At 38.7% G+C, this 16,846-nt stretch overlaps 2 protein-coding genes across 2 annotated transcripts in view; one reads left to right on the top strand and one right to left on the bottom strand.

Annotated features, from left to right (window-relative positions):
• Positions 1–4,591: 4,591 nt before the first annotated feature.
• LOC129731851 (uncharacterized) lies at positions 4,592–5,404 on the top strand. The gene is made up of 3 exons (XM_055692200.1): positions 4,592–4,696; positions 4,778–4,831; positions 4,883–5,404. The coding sequence occupies exons 1-3, from the start codon at positions 4,670–4,672 to the stop codon at positions 5,372–5,374; spliced, it is 573 nt and encodes a 190-aa protein (XP_055548175.1). The 5' UTR covers positions 4,592–4,669; the 3' UTR covers positions 5,375–5,404.
• A 2,372-nt stretch (positions 5,405–7,776) lies between these two features.
• LOC129731850 (protein naked cuticle homolog) overlaps positions 7,777–16,846 on the bottom strand; it is a 92,349-nt gene continuing 83,279 nt past the window's right edge. The window contains exons 3-6 of the mRNA XM_055692199.1: positions 12,172–12,276; positions 11,215–12,101; positions 10,685–11,002; positions 7,777–10,621 (exon numbers count right to left, since the gene is read on the bottom strand). Of these exons, the coding sequence (XP_055548174.1) occupies positions 9,826–10,621; positions 10,685–11,002; positions 11,215–12,101; positions 12,172–12,276 (2,106 nt within the window). The 3' untranslated portion in view covers positions 7,777–9,825. The remainder of the gene's footprint in view (positions 10,622–10,684; positions 11,003–11,214; positions 12,102–12,171; positions 12,277–16,846) is intronic.

Here is a 16,846-nt window from a genome sequence, read left to right as displayed (position 1 = left end):
AAATTCATTTTGTTCATTATTTATCGAGCAGTTTGACAGGGCGAGGTACGGAGTACTATGGAGCAACGTGTACCAGAAAAAAACGCCAGTGTTACGTATGTCTATGTATGTGGTAACCATGTAGTTACTCATTTTTGAGTAGCATAGATAAATGTCAAAAACTGAGTACTACTCACTCATTTAAAATAAAGCATGAATTAGCCAAACTGAGTAACTGTTGTCAGTTTCTTTAATTTGACTTCCCTACGCAAAAGAAAACAGGAAATTCGGAAATTAAAATTTGAAAACAACATAAGAAAAATCGTTAAAATGTTGTAGATTTATTTCCCATCAAGTTACCTAATTATTAATATTTTATATTATTACCATCTTTCGGATTGCTTCGCGTAAAAAAGCTACAACTCGGTGATTTGCCTTTTCCTTTGAGCTCAGTTGACAGTATTCGAGCACCGTGCTGCCAAAATCAGCAGAAAAGCTAAAAGTTTATCTCTTGCGGAATGTGTCCAGTAGGTGTCGGGCAAGTTAGTCGGAACCACAATTTTCTTACAATTTTGTATGCAGTGGTACGTCTGTTTGTCTGTGCAAGTATCATGGAGACAAAGCCCAGCACTAGGGAGAGCCCAAATGTGGATAAATCAGCGCTGTGTTAATTGTCCGGTGTTAGAGAGGTGCCCACGTATTTAACTTCAAGATTGCTTCCATCCGAGCTTCCATCGTACAAGGAACGAATTCCTTCTGGTATTATGACTGTAAGGGCTGTTCCCACCAACAACCTAGCACCAAACATATACACATTTTTAGTTTTTCCTCTAACAGCATCACGATTAAAAGTATACTTCCAGCTATACAGGAACCAACTTGTATTACAAAAAGAATTAGCATTACCGTCTCATCCATGATTTAAGAATATGGATCTGACCACTCAAATAGCTTGATGGATATGTTACAAAATCAATGTAACAAAAACAGAAGTTATTCGAACAAGCGGACGTGTCCGATGTTTTTATGCACTCATTCTTCGCGTTTCGTTCCCTCACAACTGCAGCACACATTTATTTGACTTGTGGCTCATATATCAAAAAGCGGATTATTATTTCATTGTAAACTATTCGTTGCAGTACTTTCAAAAGTAAATCCATGTACGAATGAGCGAAACAAACAGGGAACTGTTAAATGCTTAGCTTTTGTTTACAGCAAACTGATATAAAATGAACCCAAAAGTGAGCAAAACAAAAAAATACGAAAACTGGGTGAAAGTTACTCAGTTTTGTTAATCAATATTACTCAATTTTTGACATTTTGAATCAAAATACGAAAGTGAGTACTTTCTAACCAATTTAGAGTAAAATTGAACGAGCGTGTACAGCAATAGATTGGAAAATCTTCTAAGATTCTTCCCAAATAAAGATAATTGTAATTTTATTCACACTATTGTACTATTGAAAATAGTCAAGCCTAGTCAAAACGAAAAATTCGACCTCTGATTGGTCGTTATATGATTGCTCCCCAAGCACGGTCGATAGAATCATATACCTTGCAATTTAAAACATGCTATTTGGCCTATATAAGAGCCTGTTTCAGCCGAAGCCGCTCATAATAGTTCTAGACAGTGACAACTGCAGTCGTCCTCCCTTAGCAGCAGAACTAGCAGTGCAGTGGATACCAGCGATGGCAGAAAGCGGCCGCAGCTGTAGCGTAGCGATATATAGCGCACTAGTTGCAGTGGATTCCAGCAACGATAGCAGCTGGGCCAGCTGATGCAGGGACAGTGGATACCAATGGCAGCGTATAGCGGCCACAACTGTGTCATGGCCCTGGATAACGAACTAGTTGCAGCAGATCTCAGCATCGATAGCGGCTGATGCAGTGAGGCACTTTAGTGAAATGCAGTCTCTGTGCGATAGTTGGCACTAGTAAATGCATTCAATGAAAAGTTGACTCATTTTGACAACACGTGAGCCGTCTAGTTTTGGGTGTTATATCAGCATTTTATTGTTTACTTTATCACAAGGAATACTTCATTCACCCTGTCAGTGATAACGCAAAGATGCGATCGGCATCTTATCCGATACTAAAATAAACAACAAATCAGCGGTTTTTCAACCGGGGGGGAATTCCCCCCTAGGGAGGAATTTGACCGTTGCAGGGGGGGAATTGCGAGTAGAAAAAATTCACAAGCAATGCGCTTTTGTGATTGACGGTGGTGCGACTTTTTTATCAGTGTCCAATGAATTAGCTCGCAAAAAACCCATGCAGCAGTTTCATGCGCATTATTTTGCTCTGTAGGCATTCATACGTCAAATGTGCTTGTTAACAATCGTCACATACACCTTCACAAGAGATGCTGAATTGTATGCCCGTGTATTGGTGTTCTTCTGCTCCTGCTTGAAACATGTTAAAAATTAAAGTTTAAAAAGCCCTATATTTTTTAATTACTACAGCTTTTCTTTCATGGTGCCGATAGGGGGGAAAAGCTTGTGTAAATTATCAAAAGGGGGGCATGAACTGAAGAAGGTTGAAAACCACTGCAACAAATTGTCCTTTTCAGGATGAAATAAAAACTTGATTAAAGAGTTAATATTTTCTAATGAGTTAACGAGAGGTAAGACAGTGAGTAAATTTGAGGTTTTCCGAGTTTTTATGAGGAAACCTGAAAAATTAAGAGCAAATCTGAGTAACTCTCGTGTCTCTGAATATCCATCCTTGAACATTTTTACCACCGCAAATATAGACATGAATGTTGCTCGGTCCCACCGTTCATATATAATTCTTACTCTCAAAGTAATCAAAGATGTGATTCAGCTGAGAATTTCGGAGTAATATTGAGTAAATTAGAGTAACTCCCAAGCATAAGAGTAACTCAGATAAAAGTGAGTAAATTTGAATTTTCCTGAGAAAACGTGAAAAATAAAGAGCAAATCTGAGTATCTCTCGTGTCTCTGAATATCTATCCTTAAACCTTTTCCCCACCGCGAATATAAATATGAATGTAACTCGGTCTCACCGCGCATATATTTTTCTTGTTCTCAAGGTAATCGAAGATGTGAATCATCTGGATATTTCAGAGTAATATTCAGTAAATTAGAGTAACTCCCAAGCATAAGAGTAACTCAGATAAAAGCTGTCTCGCCCCTCGTGAGTTAGTTCACATTTTTAACTTTGTAAAAGTTATAAATTTTACTTTATCTTCGTGTCTCAAAACGTACTGAATTATCTTTTCCTTCAGTCATGAGCACGACACCTCAAAAAATTTCATCTCAAAATTTAAAAATTATCCAGCCCCAACCATGACAAGCAACTTACTATATTATTGAAAATGGTCAATCCTTGTTGAAGCGCAAAATTCGACTGGTTTGATTAGTCAACGTTTATTTACTAGAAAAAATGACTGACACGCCAGTAGCCGGGTTATCTTTCTTGTAAAAGTATTCTACTTCAACCTTGCGGTCGTGGCTTTGCACACAATTCTCCTGATATTTTTATTTTTCTTTTAAAAATCGAAGGATAATGATATAAAGTTTTAAAAAATCACGTTTTGCTCAGAAAATTACACTCTTTCAGATGAAATATAAAAATCGGAAATCCGTGGATAGCTAAACAACCCAATTGCATATGAGAGTTCGTGTTGGTGCGAGCCAAATAGCTGACATCTCTATCCTAAATACATTGCTCTTGTTGTCTTGTTTTTGCTTTGACCTGTTTTTGTTTTCTTCTCTCTCTCTCTTACTAAAGCAAATGTCAAACCTTATCATTTGACTGTAGTGTGAACACCCGAGGTGATATCCGATTTCATCTGACGATATCAGGTGTATCCGGCGTAGTCTGAACAAGGCATTATCACATACATAAGACATACGTAACACTCAGGAAGAAATCTTCCAAAAAAGTTGGTACAAAATGAACTACTCGAATGGTACCACGCTCTGAATAAAATCTCTGTTTGAGTTGTTTTTGAAGGCAGTGTACCTGCATTTAAGCCTCCCCAGCTGGTCTCGAGGTACGATGCTGGCCCAACAAGCCAGTCGTCGTAGGTTTGAGTTTTGACTCGGGAGAGACTGTTAGTGTCAATAGAATCGTAGCGCTGGTTCCGCAATTGTCCTGTACACTTAACGGTTGGCTGTGAAGTCTGTGTATAGTAAACAGAAGGTCAAGTTCCGAATCGGAATGTAGCACCAAGGCTTTGCTCTTTTTTTTTTGTACCTGCATTTGTCTCGTTTCTACTCGAAAAATTCTGCTTTGATTTTCTTTGGGGCTCGATAAAGCCGAGAAAAAAAATTCATTTTGTTCATTATTTGTCGAGCAGTCGGACAGGACGAGGTACGGAGTACTATGGGGCAACGTGTACCAGAAAAAAACGCCAGTGTTACGTATGTCTTATGTATGTGGCATTATTGTGTATGGACTACGAACATTTCACTAATACACTTCACTCGTGAAATCTGAATGTGTTTGTCCAACGCAGGTTTGATGTATTTTTAATTACCGTGTTGAGTGTTGTATTTTTTTTCGAAATTAGTAGTTCGATAATCGAAAAAAACGACAACTCGGTAAATAGGGTAAATTCAAATTCGAAATCATAACGAAGCCTTTTTACTTTATTGTTTCTATACACGAGTGGTTTGTGTGTGCTTACGTTTGAATATTTTTGTAACTTAACCTACTCTAGACAATGCCTAAGCCGTCAAAGCCATCAGATGTAAGTATATTTTATGATTTTGAAAACGATATTTTGTTTTTGGTTTTAATCAGTTTTCATTTGATTTGAATCTCATTTCAGTTTTGCAAAAGATGCTGGACAAAAAACCGTCCACATCCAACGAACATTGTTAATGTATGTAAATATACTTGTTATAATTGACTTCTTTTCAAGTATTTGCTTTAGTTTTGCATGACATGCGGATGTCGCTTAAAAAAGGATACTTCATTCGAAGTGAAGTGGCCGAAACCACGACGGCAGCTGTCGCAAACTGTCCAGATGCAGGCAACATATCAGCAAGTAACACAGGTCTATCAAACGCCAATTTGGCCGGTACCAACGTGGCAACTGCCTCTGCCAAGTCAGCAGCCAATGGCACCAGCTCAGCAACAAATGCCACTAATTCAACAGCAAATGCCATCAACTCATCAACAAATGCCACAAATTCAGCAGCTAATGCCACCAATTCAGCAGCACATGCTACCAATTCAGCAGCAAATCCAACCAGTTCAACAGCAAATGCCATCAACTCATCAACAATTGCCACAAATTCAGCAGCAAATGCAACCAGTTCAGCAGCAAATGCAACCAGTTCAACAGCAAATGCCACCAATTCAGCAGCAAATGCAACCAGTTCAGCAACAAATGCCACAAGTGAAAGAAGAAATTTATTACTAAGAAAAAATCTGTTGGACTCAGTTCCCGAATTCGAGGCATGAGGTAAATTTATGAACAACTTATCTAGCTAAGAATTCTAATGTAAGCGGTTCATTCGTTCAATATTACTTTATCTGATTCATGGTATTTTATGAAAAATGATTAACATTTTAAAATTTGTTTGAATCTGAATTTTGTTCAGATTTTTCTGTAACACTCGTAGAAGAACGTAACAGTTGAATTTTCTTTTATCCCAGGTTGAGGGAGTATATATGTAATTTAAGAAGAAAAGAAAAATCGAATACTAAATATTTTGAAGCGCACAAGCTTAAATAGCAGCAAAACAAGAGGAGTATAGGTTTAAGATACATACTTTTATTCGAATGAGATTAAATTAAGAGAGAATGATAAATACTGTTAACCGAACCAGTATTTTAAACACTAGAAAAAAATAGTAGAAGGGTGGTATCCGAGACACGACCGCATAGTTGACGTAGGACTACAATAGTTTTATATTTCCCTTGCAGCTCTGTTTGATTCGAGCTCGTTTTACTTTTGGCACGGTTCGATTTGGGCTCACATGTGCCAAAAACGAGCGATTATGTCTAATCACATTTCTTAGTTTTCTTGATTATGTTAACCAATTTAAGCTCCACATCCTCCAAAAGAAGGGCATTTTGGTTCTTTATATTGCCGAAGCGGATGACTTGAATCGGTGAAACGGTTCCTGGAATATGACGAGAACATGTGCCGGTAATATAATGATCATTGTCTAAGCAGTACTAAGCCTCTAATTACTCAGGTAGTAATATCAAATATCTAGGTCGTCAGCCTCAATTCATCAAGCGACACCTCAAACGACTTGGAACTGAAACTAGTTCATTAATGGAAATATCTATGAAGTAAAGTCATGAAAAGAGAACCGTTCATATTTGGCATGGTTCAATCTTGGCAACAGGAAAATTATGCCGTGCCGTGTTTGGCAAAATCGAACAAGGTCTGTAATTTGATCATTTATTTGCAGCACTCTATTTTAGAAGAAAAAATATTCTCTTTAACATTGATGAATACCTTTCATTCTAATACAGTCAATTTTCTTCAATACGCGAAAAGGCATGCTTCTCTAAATTCTAAATTAAGTACTGTTCAGTAGAAATTAAACAATATTTATTTGTCTTGTGAAAGATGGCTCACTCTCCGATCACCAAGCGGCAAAGATGTCACATAATGAAAGTTTCCCGCAGTCACAAGTTCGTGGAAGAAATAACGATAAAGAATTATAGTAAAATGTATGTTTGTATGTTTGCAGAAAACTTAAAATGGGCATGAGAAGAACAGTGTGGAGTTCAAAAATAAACAACGCATTTTATCTGCGCAATAAACCTAATTTATATACCCTGCTATCTGCCTCTACCGACACGTACAAATTTTTTTTTGTCCCCGGTGGAGCAACGTATTTTGCGGCACCCGAATAATCATATTGAATTCTGACTACTACTATACTCTGCTACTATACGAAACAAGAAGAAGTAGAAGACAATTCAAACGGCAATTCGATTGTGTTCCAGATCGCAAAACGATACCTACGCGTTAACCCAACACGCCCCACTATGCGTCGACAGCGGCTATGTAGTCTTCACTTGGCTTGGCTGCACATAAATGAATAGCGAGTTCTACTGCACTGATAGACGACGAGTGACCAACACTCTATTCATACATTGCTCGATGCAGCACTGTTGCCTGTGCCAGCATGTTTCCCTTCAAGACATCAGTTTTAATAACATTCTAACAGCAGAACGTAAAACTGTCTGATAGTGGAGGTGGTGACGAACTTTCCGAAAAAGCTTCACCTTCAAAACATCAAAATGGTCTAGGCTCATGGAAGCGAACAATATAGTTGACCTATTGGGACGGGGAGATTTTGTCATTTTTTTTTTTTGGATACTGCTATACAGGATATCACATCAAGCAGTTGGTGTCTACTCATGAAGTCTGTGCCAGGCGTGCTCGCATGTGATTGGTACATTGTTTGTAAAAATTCGACCTTGAAACTTTTATGAAATTTTCACTGTTTAACAATGAAATGATAATGATAACTGAGGAATCACAAAATTGTCCATCATTTTATCAATCCAACGACATATTGATTATTGAAATCCATCATGTGGTTACATCAGTATTGCCGTTTGAAATCTTTCATTCCAACGTTACACCTTGGTTCTAGTTTCCGCAGAATGTATGTCGATATAGTGCAGTTAGACGTAGTCCTACGTCAAAAAAAAAGTTTTGTTAAGTTTGATATACATAATACATTGCAGTTTTTTGTTCCGAAACAGCGAACTGGTCGAAACTTTCTGTTGGTATTTGATTTACACTAGCGAAGGGATGTTTCGGATGCCGTTATGTAAACAGACTGAGCGGTGTTACCTTTCAAACTTCAAACATTCGCGTATATTTTACTTTGACGTCATTTCCCGCGGGAATAGATGAATTGGAAAATTTTACATGCTTGTAATGAATAAATTAGTCTTAACCACTTGTAGGATACTTACTAAATCAGGCACCCTAATACTATTGACCACGATAGTATATTAAACTCATTCAGTAAAATTCGAAACATATCCCCACACAAGAAGAAAAAATCCGGTAAAGAAAGAAAGTCGGTCTTCGCTGATGCTTACCCATACTGTCTAAGCTAATTTTGTTATTTTGCCGAAATACTAAAATAAATCCTAATTTTGAATACAATCATGCTGAACGGTAGTTTAAATTTCGCCCTTACTGTATTTCGCTAAGCCAAATATCTTTCGCAAGCAATTCTTCTTTTGTTTGTTTAATCAAAACAGTTATATCGTAGACCAAATGAAATTTCATTCGTTAATTTGAATGCTCCTCTTTTTAAACATTAGATATAGCTAACCTACGTTTATAGTAGAAATTTCATGGCCGCTGAAAGCTTAAGCTAAGGTTTATCCTCTAATCGAATGCGAATTTTAGATAACTTCTTTTCGTAAAATTTAAGGAAATTTTTGTTTGCGCCCAATGAATACAAAAAAAAACGCGAATATAAAGAATTTAGAATTTAGTTTAATTTTCACAAAAAAATCGCGCATAAAAAAGAAGACGGTCTTAAAATTCGTTGTTGCATTTTTTGAAAAGGTAGAATTAAAATTTGATATTGGTGAAGAAATCTACTGAGCAGTAACGGTATAAATTACAATAATAAGAATAACATGAAATCAGTCTTGTAAGTTTCTGTTAATATTTTCTTCCCTTTTTCCCGTTTCTGCTTAACATATCTGCAATGTGGGTTTTGTTTTTTCATTTCTTTTATAATCTAACAGTTCCTACACAACGTTTATAGCTTTTTAACCGGGGGTATTCAATTATGTACAGCACTATGTTTTAACGAACTACTAGCTTTCGTAGGAAAGCTTCTATCAGGTGGGTGAATTTTTGCTTTGATTTTTCTGGTTTTGGACAAAAAAAAAAATAAAAAGGGAAAAGGTAGTGAGAGATGTAAGCCGACAATTATGGGCCGAATAGCTAATAGTTTTAAAAATAAATAAGAATGAAGATTCTGATTGTTGAAAGCGAACAGTTAAATATTGTTTTTTGTACATTTATATGCGCAGTTTCTGTGAAATGGGACAAGTTTGCAGCAAGGTTTTTTTGTTTAGCATAGGATACAATATTACCATTTTGCATTTGAGATTAATGTTTTTTTTTCGTTACATTATGCTTATACTATTTTCTGTTGCAGGTTTAATTTTGTTTGCAAAAGTGGTACATAGGCGCTGGTTTTGTGGCAGTTTTTGCGTTTCATGCGTGTGTTAAGACGAAAAGGCTTTGCGGAAATTAGCATTGCTTCTGGAGATTCTCAATTAGTGTTGTCAACGTAGAGGAAACGTGGTTCGACATTTGGCCGTTTGTAAGTACATACGTTTCGTAGTTTCTAAATCTAGATTTTTTCACCAATTCCATCTCACGAACAAATTCATACGGCACACCTACACACCTCAAGCTCGAATTTCTAAATATACATACAATAAATACAGTTTCAGAGTTTATACTAGTCAGTGTGACAGAATGGCTTTTAGTGTTTTTTTTTTTCAACATTTTGGTGGGATGGCGATGACTTGGAAAGATTCGCTGTCTTTCGCTGAGTTTTCTGATCGTAAAAACTAAACTATTTTGTTTATTCAAAATGTGAATAATAGCCAAACTTTAGTTAGTATAATTGTATAATTCATACAAAAAAATTCTATCATCAAATGGCAGCACTGGTACGTTGAAGACGCATCAATATAGGAGTTTCGAAAGCACCACAACAAATACTTTCCAAACCAGCAAGGTTACCACCAAAAAGAAATAACCCCAACCCCAGCTTATCAATCTAACAACTCCAGCTCTAGACATCGATTCCTGGAGGACGCCGGCATGATGCCCCCGTCATCCATCCCTAACAAATTTCAGGACTCATCGGGATCGTTCTCAAAGTGGTGATAGTGGTGATGGATGTGCTCATGAACGTAGCGATGGACTGCCGTCGTCGAAGCAGCCGATGCCGATGATCCGGAATGCTCACCGTTAATTGCTCCTCCATGATGCGTATGATGGTGGGTTGGTGTACTCGCCGAGGATTGCTGCTGCTGATGTACACGGGTTTGCGAATGCTCTTCTTCCGCATCGGAAATGCGAATCAGGGTCTCACATTCGCTCGGGTGAGCGTTCACCGGAATGGAAGCGTACTGCAGCTGGATCAGATCTTTCGACGACTTGTCGCTAGCGGTTGAACCCATGGCCGTTGTGGTAATGGTTTTGGTCGTGTGATGAGTTCGGATGTTTTTCTTGGTGGCAGAACTGATGAGGCATTCTTTGTTGAACGCTTTCTTCGGCGTTACCACACTCAGCTCTGCAATGTCTTCGGTTATTTTGAGATTTTCCAGCAGTAAGTCTGTCGTGAGGGCGTTGTCTAGTTTGGAGGGTTTGTGAGCGATTTCCTCCTTGCTTTTGGATCTCTTCAACTTCAGCCCAGAGACGCGAAGGTTCCGTTCCGCCAGCTCTTCCGCCAGTTTTACTTTGTTAGTCAGCTTCGGACTACGATGATCCAGCCATTTTTCGACCTGGTTGATCGAACGAGTCAATTTCTGCTCCGCCGACAGATTAGGATACTGTTGGTTGAGAACTGCCGTGCTCAATTTGACTGGCTGACCTGCCGCCAGTTGCGAATGGTTACGCGTAGCGATCGCTAAGCGATGTTCCTTCCTGTAAAGGAAAACAAGTTGCTACAAACTGTTGAAGCAAAAATTGATCAGTATTGAAACGTACCTTTTCGCCTTCGCATGATGACTGTGGTGCTGCAGCAGGCGATTCGGAGTGCTTGTCAAAACGGGAAGTGCCGTGAAGACGCCTCCATTCCCCACTACGGTACCGTTCAGGTGCAGTGCAGCGTGATTTGCAGTGGCAGCTGCGCAAATAGTTTGATGCAGATAGGAATCATAACCGCACAAGTTTGTCTCATGGGCCGCCATCAGGGCCTGCTGGGTTGCGATGACCGCTTCCCCGCACTGTTCGCCACCTCCTCCGACGCGTGCCGAGACCGTGTGTGACCGGTGACGATGCTTCGGTGAATTATCCAGAGCTTTTCTGTAGAGTAAAATTTAAATATTTTAAAATGGTACAAACAAAACACCTATGAGGGATTTCGAACACCTACTTAGATTTCAGTAACACGTTTGAAAATTTGAGAAAACTTTTTTTTGAAAATATGTTATGATTTTAATTTTACAAAATTGCTAACTAATCGATGTCACAGGAATCTAGAAGGATGCTGAATTATCATTAAATCTCATACTAACCTATTTGGTTGAAAACATAGACTATTCTTCACCATGCTATCCCGGATGATTTCGATCAGCTCCCGCCGACAAAGAGAACTCTTCCAGCATTCCTCTTGCGGTGTGTCGATGATGTTCTCGTAGCAGTTTTCATTGCCCACCGACAGACTGCGAGCTCGTGGGCGGCCAAAGTCCTCCGCCAGCTTGGAAGTTTTTCGCGAGGATCGGGACTTACGTACAACCTTCCGCTTGGCACGACTACTGATCGCGGCTGGTGCGGCTGGAATGACTACCGTCCCCAACGGTAGCGTCTCATCGATCGGGCATCCCTCCAGAGAACAATCCCGACAGATGACCGTCGAGGCGGTCGAGTTGTTCAGCATCACCGTTGGAGTAGTTTGATTCAGCGCCTTAGCCGCTTGCGCCGTTTGGATATTGCAGCACTTCAGGTTATTAATACTTTCGTAGATGTTATCATTTTTCACATTTGAATTCTTTCCTTTCCCACCGAGGTTATTGTGAAATGTAGCTTCCGCCATTTCTGAGCTCTTGATTAATCCGTTGGCCGTACCGTCGATAGCATCTTCTCCCTTGGTCACGTTAGTCTCCTTCTGTTTGATGTTGTTGTTATTGTTACTAGGGTTCGCTGCCACCGTATTTGCACGGCCGCGCATAACGCGTGGGCAATTTTCCGAAGTATCGCTGCCATCGTCGTCGGAGATGAGCTTTCGAGGCCGATAGCGTCGTCGTGGCGTCATGGAAACCTTCTTCGCTGCAGCCCCGTTAGGTTTGTTCTTCCCATCCGGGGAAACGGTAAGCCTTACGTTGATAGTCTTACTGCCGTAATGAGGAACGACTACCGATTTGCCTATAGACTCGTAGATCGTGGACACGATGCCAGCGATGTCCTACCGAGAAGTAAACATAATAAACATTTTAGAATAAATTAATGTTATTCTAACTCATAGAAGAACCTACATCTTTGGTGATTTTTCCGTGACCGTCGAGGTCGTACAACGTGAAGGAAAACTGTAGAGGCTGAGGTTTCTTGCCTCCTTCGAGCGAGACGTCGCAGGTGAATTCCTGTAAATGGAAAACGTAAATAGGAAATTGAATTGCGTGCCCAATTGCGGAAACAGGATAAAATTAGAAAAAAAATTTGCCACCCACGAACGTAAAGCCGCACTATCAACATTTATTGAAGTTGATTTCGTATAGTCAAATGCTCTCCGCGGACAGACACAATAAAACCGCACTCACAAAACGAGCCAAAAGCGGTGTTCTTTTGTGCTGAATTCCCCCCCCCTCCCCTTTCTACCTGCCCTTTTTTTCCGAAGACCTTTGAATAGCCAAATCGAACACAAAATACCTACAGTTGACTGGCGGCGGCGACGGCGGTCAGACCCATTCGTCCGATATGTATGTTAAACATGCAAGATTTACCGCGGTCTGTGCTGCCACCGCAGCCACCGCCTCCCGCCGGCGGCTTACAAAAGGTAAGAAAGAATAATGCCCGAAGAAGTGGAACTAGTATTTCAACTCTTTTTTGTGCCGGAATTCACGAGGGACAGAAACAAATCGCGTGAAAGGAATTCCAAAAATTCTTTTGTCTTTTTCCTACATTGTAGTTACGCAGTTGTTATGAACGGGCCTATGGCTTGGCGAACCCGGCCAGAGGTGAAGTTCAACCAAACCGGAGGATTAGAGTTTTGCCCTTGGATGGTGAGGTGGAGCGAAGATGTTGTGCAATACCGAAAAATTATGCGGATGCAGAACATTACTAGATTTTGAGGTTATGTTAATCGTTTTCAGTTTTTAGGGCTAGAAAATCGCTGAAGATAAAAGAAGACAATAGCTCTGAGGCACATTCGGCACAAATTATTGTTATACAGATGATCCCCTAACCATTCTAATTAATTACGTTTGTCAAATCGCCTCGCGGAGTCATTACGATACGGAATTTAAAAAAAACATGGAGACCGGAAACTTTTAGCAATACATTTTATTTATACAATTAATGTGATGAAAACGCCCTTAGCGCAAAAAGTAGGTAGCTAATGAAGGTTTTTTATTGCAGAAACTTTTGAAAAATCTCTTCACCTCAGAATCATTTCCAATTCGCTTTCTTGCTAAAGGGCGCACAAAAAACCTTGATGGGGTTTGCTGCGATTTATATGTTTATCTGTAAGCCGAATTTTAATCCATTTGACTTCTTTGGTTACACTGGAGTCTTTTTTTACGCGGTTGATTGTACCGCGTTTGAAAGATTAGATTAGATTTACTTATACTAAACTTATTTGAAACCGCATACAAATAATCTTCCGAATCACGTGAAAATAATCCGCTTTATTGTAAAAAAATCACGTTTAATAAAATTCATAAAAATAACCCGCGTAAAAAAAGACCCCGGTGTATTTCCATTATTCTCGTTGGTTGTTTTTTTGACTCGTCAAGTGATATAGACTATTCATTCTTTTTCTTCTTGAAATTCCGAGGATTTCCGTTCCTCGCTCAATGCTTTTTTTCCCTATTTATTCGACTGGATTTTCGAGAAATATTTTGCTCTTATCGTGTCTCGATTGACAACTTTTGATTTTTCTCCTGACTGACATGCGAAATTTTTTATCCTTTTTAACTTTTTCATAGCCTTTTGTACAACGTTTTTGTCTCTTTTAATAAAATAAATTATTTGAAGAGAAATAAAACAGAATATTTTATTTTAACTGATTTAACTATTTCACTGGGTGTTATCAGAAAAAAACTGTATTTCAGACCTATTCTGTGACAAGATGTGGAGATTTTTTTTAATTATTTTTTTATCAAATATAACTTTTTTTAATTATATCATAGTCGCTTTTCACGCGAAATACGCATGAAAACTGATAAAACAAACTTTCCAAAAAGACGGAAGAGCAAAGTCAATTCAACCTGAGAATTAAGAAGAAAACCGGAAGAAAAAACCGGAAGGTTGGGTAAAATCATTCACTGGTTGGAAATTTGATTTTGAGAATTTAACCGACACTCTGAGTAAAAGGTTTGAAAAAGAAAAATTAAGGAAACCATATAGACAAACCATCTTTTCAGGAAAACCTACGTGAAAATTGCATGAATTTGGAAGTTCGCTTAATTAAAACTTTGTAAACTTTGAAATCCGCGCAGAAAATGCGTAAACTCCGAAATCCACCTAGAAGAACGTGTGAAAGTGCGTGAAATCCACTATAGTGATAAAAAATAACATCATTCAACATTTTAAAAAGTAAAAAACGCAAACCAAAAGAAGTTTCAAAACAATAATAGAAGGTGCTATCCAAGACACGACCGAATGAGTAACGTAGGATTACGAGAATTACATTTAAACTCATTTAAGTTCTCGAATTGAGTTTGAGCTCTAGCGCACCTTTTTTTGCCAGTGTTATTATTTACCAACTCTTCAGCTATACCTGTAGTCGTCCTGATTTTTATTATTCTTGTGGATGAAAACGGTAATGGCTGTTTTCAAAAGCGAGGGTCACTTACTGGGGCTTATTACGGGTGTCACCTCACGGTGAGAACGAAGTGAAAAAATCTCACGGAGTAAAAAGACGCGTGCAAATCAAATGGGAATCCCTTGCACCGTGCCTATTACGGTTGTCATTTCACCGTGAAGTGACTCTCGTAATAAGCCCCACTGTAAAAAATACTGGTTTCGTTCTGCAAGATTCGTTACATTTTAAAGAATATATTGGAAAGATTCAAGAAAGACCGTAATAGTTTGACTTCCACAGCGTATATCACGTTCCGTGGCTGAGAGTGCTTCGATACTAGAAGAATTTGATTGCGCTACTTTTGTCACTGTTGCGTGGCTGAAAGCTCAATCGGTTCAGTTTCACTGCTTGCCAACACAAAATGAAATTCATGTTTCTTACATTCATATTACGTACGGAATAAAATCTATTTTTGTCTTGTGAAACTGAGGAAATAAAAGAACGTGAAAAAAAGATGGAGCCACTTACAACATTGGCCCGAAAAATCATGAATAGAAAGCGAGCTCGTGATTATTCAACGTTGAATTTTTCACTAGTTTGCAATCGAAAAGATATGCTAAACATAAAAATACTTTGAGGAAAACTTCATCTATAGATTAAGACATTAGTGTCTAAGATCTGTTCAGTGAATAACGCATGCATTCGAAATAGCACATGGAACGTAAGATTTCACACTAAACCATCCTGTTCTCAGCTATAAAAGCGGGCTGGCGATTGGTTGAATACAGGGAAACTAAACCAAAAATGGTTGATTTTCAACTCATGTTTTATTAACTTATCATTGAAAGATTCGACAACTATCATACCACAAATTGGAGGCAACCTTGTCTTAACGGATAACTCAATACTAGAACGATTTCAATAAATTTTCCTATTTTTAAAAGCTAAATCACCTATGTTCAAATCGAACGCATTTGCCACTGTGTTTAAATTGACCGACATGAAGCGTGTTAGGTCGAATTGACCTAATTGTGCATTGAGAACGTTCGGGGGCATATATATCCAGGTGGTCGAGGATATCCGGAGCATCGATTTCATCAAGAAGCACTTTGGTGCTCATTACGGGAATCACTTCACGGTGAAATCAGAGTGAAATAAATAAAGTCCTATTACGGGACTCACTTAAGTGAGAAAAATGTTGCAAAGTGACATCTGCCGTGAAATCTGGGTTATTATGAGTGTCATATGAGTGAAGTGAAAACGGAATAACCGACGTTTCGCGTGGAATTATTTCACGACAATTTTGAACGGTGAAATGATTTCACGAAGATAGGGAAGATGAAAAATCGATTGATTTGTGATCTAGCGAATAAATTGTATATATGGGATTTATTTTCCAGTAACAAGACGAATCTTTTTTTTTTCTTGAAAAAATCGACTCTGGGACAAATTTTTGAGATGCGGCCAATGGGATAAGGGAAAGATTGACCTTAGAAATTTGACTTCAAAGTTTCCTCTTGTCAAAAAATGTCCTCATACAAAACTTCAGCTCAATCGACTTTCCTGGACTTAAAAATTTTTGAGCTGGGGAACTGCAACATTTCACTTGTCCAATTCTCATTCTCACTTCACTGTTAATCTCACTTCACGGAGGTAATTTTTATCACCTCACTTTAGATGGAATCGGAAGCAGGTCTCAAAAAGTAAGGTGAGCGTGAAAGTAAAATATATTCCACCGTGAAGTGACTCCCGTAATTAGTACCTTTATCAATGAATGCAGCTTGCGTTTCGAATCGTCTCTACTGAAGAGTTTACATTCCTAGAAGCCGACAGCGTTCAGTTTAGGCTCGCAGATTTGAGGGATTGCGCTAAGGGAGGAATATAGGCATTTATCGTACAAATTTACGTTGCCCTGATTCAATTCTAGTAATTCATGAGTTGTGGAATGGAACCCGCTAAACGGAGCAGAATAAGACAGATTAGATCATGGAACACGGTTATCTTAAACATGAGTCCGAGTTATCGATTAGCTTTAGCGATGATCTCGTTGTAGTGCAGTTTAAAAGATAGCGCAGTAATCAAAATAATTCCCAGATCTCGAAGTTTTATCACTCTAGCTCAGGCTAAAGAAGGTTACTAAGGAAGCTGACCCGACATAGTATAGTAAAATAATATTGGCTTCCTTGTCC

Source organism: Wyeomyia smithii, chromosome 3 (genome assembly GCF_029784165.1).
Source record: "Wyeomyia smithii strain HCP4-BCI-WySm-NY-G18 chromosome 3, ASM2978416v1, whole genome shotgun sequence".
Classification (NCBI taxonomy): Eukaryota; Metazoa; Arthropoda; class Insecta; order Diptera; family Culicidae; genus Wyeomyia; species Wyeomyia smithii.
The sequence above is the reverse complement of the archived record's forward strand: the minus strand, read 5'-3'. Positions and strand labels throughout refer to the sequence as shown.

Excerpts from the sequence above, each read along its gene's own strand:
- LOC129731851 (XM_055692200.1), top strand. The coding sequence starts at position 4,670 with ATGCCTAAGCCGTCAAAGCCATCAGAT. Across the intron at positions 4,697-4,777 it reads AGCCGTCAAAGCCATCAGAT|TTTTGCAAAAGATGCTGGAC; the intron begins GTAAGTATATTT and ends ATCTCATTTCAG. Across the intron at positions 4,832-4,882 it reads ATCCAACGAACATTGTTAAT|TTTTGCATGACATGCGGATG; the intron begins GTATGTAAATAT and ends TATTTGCTTTAG.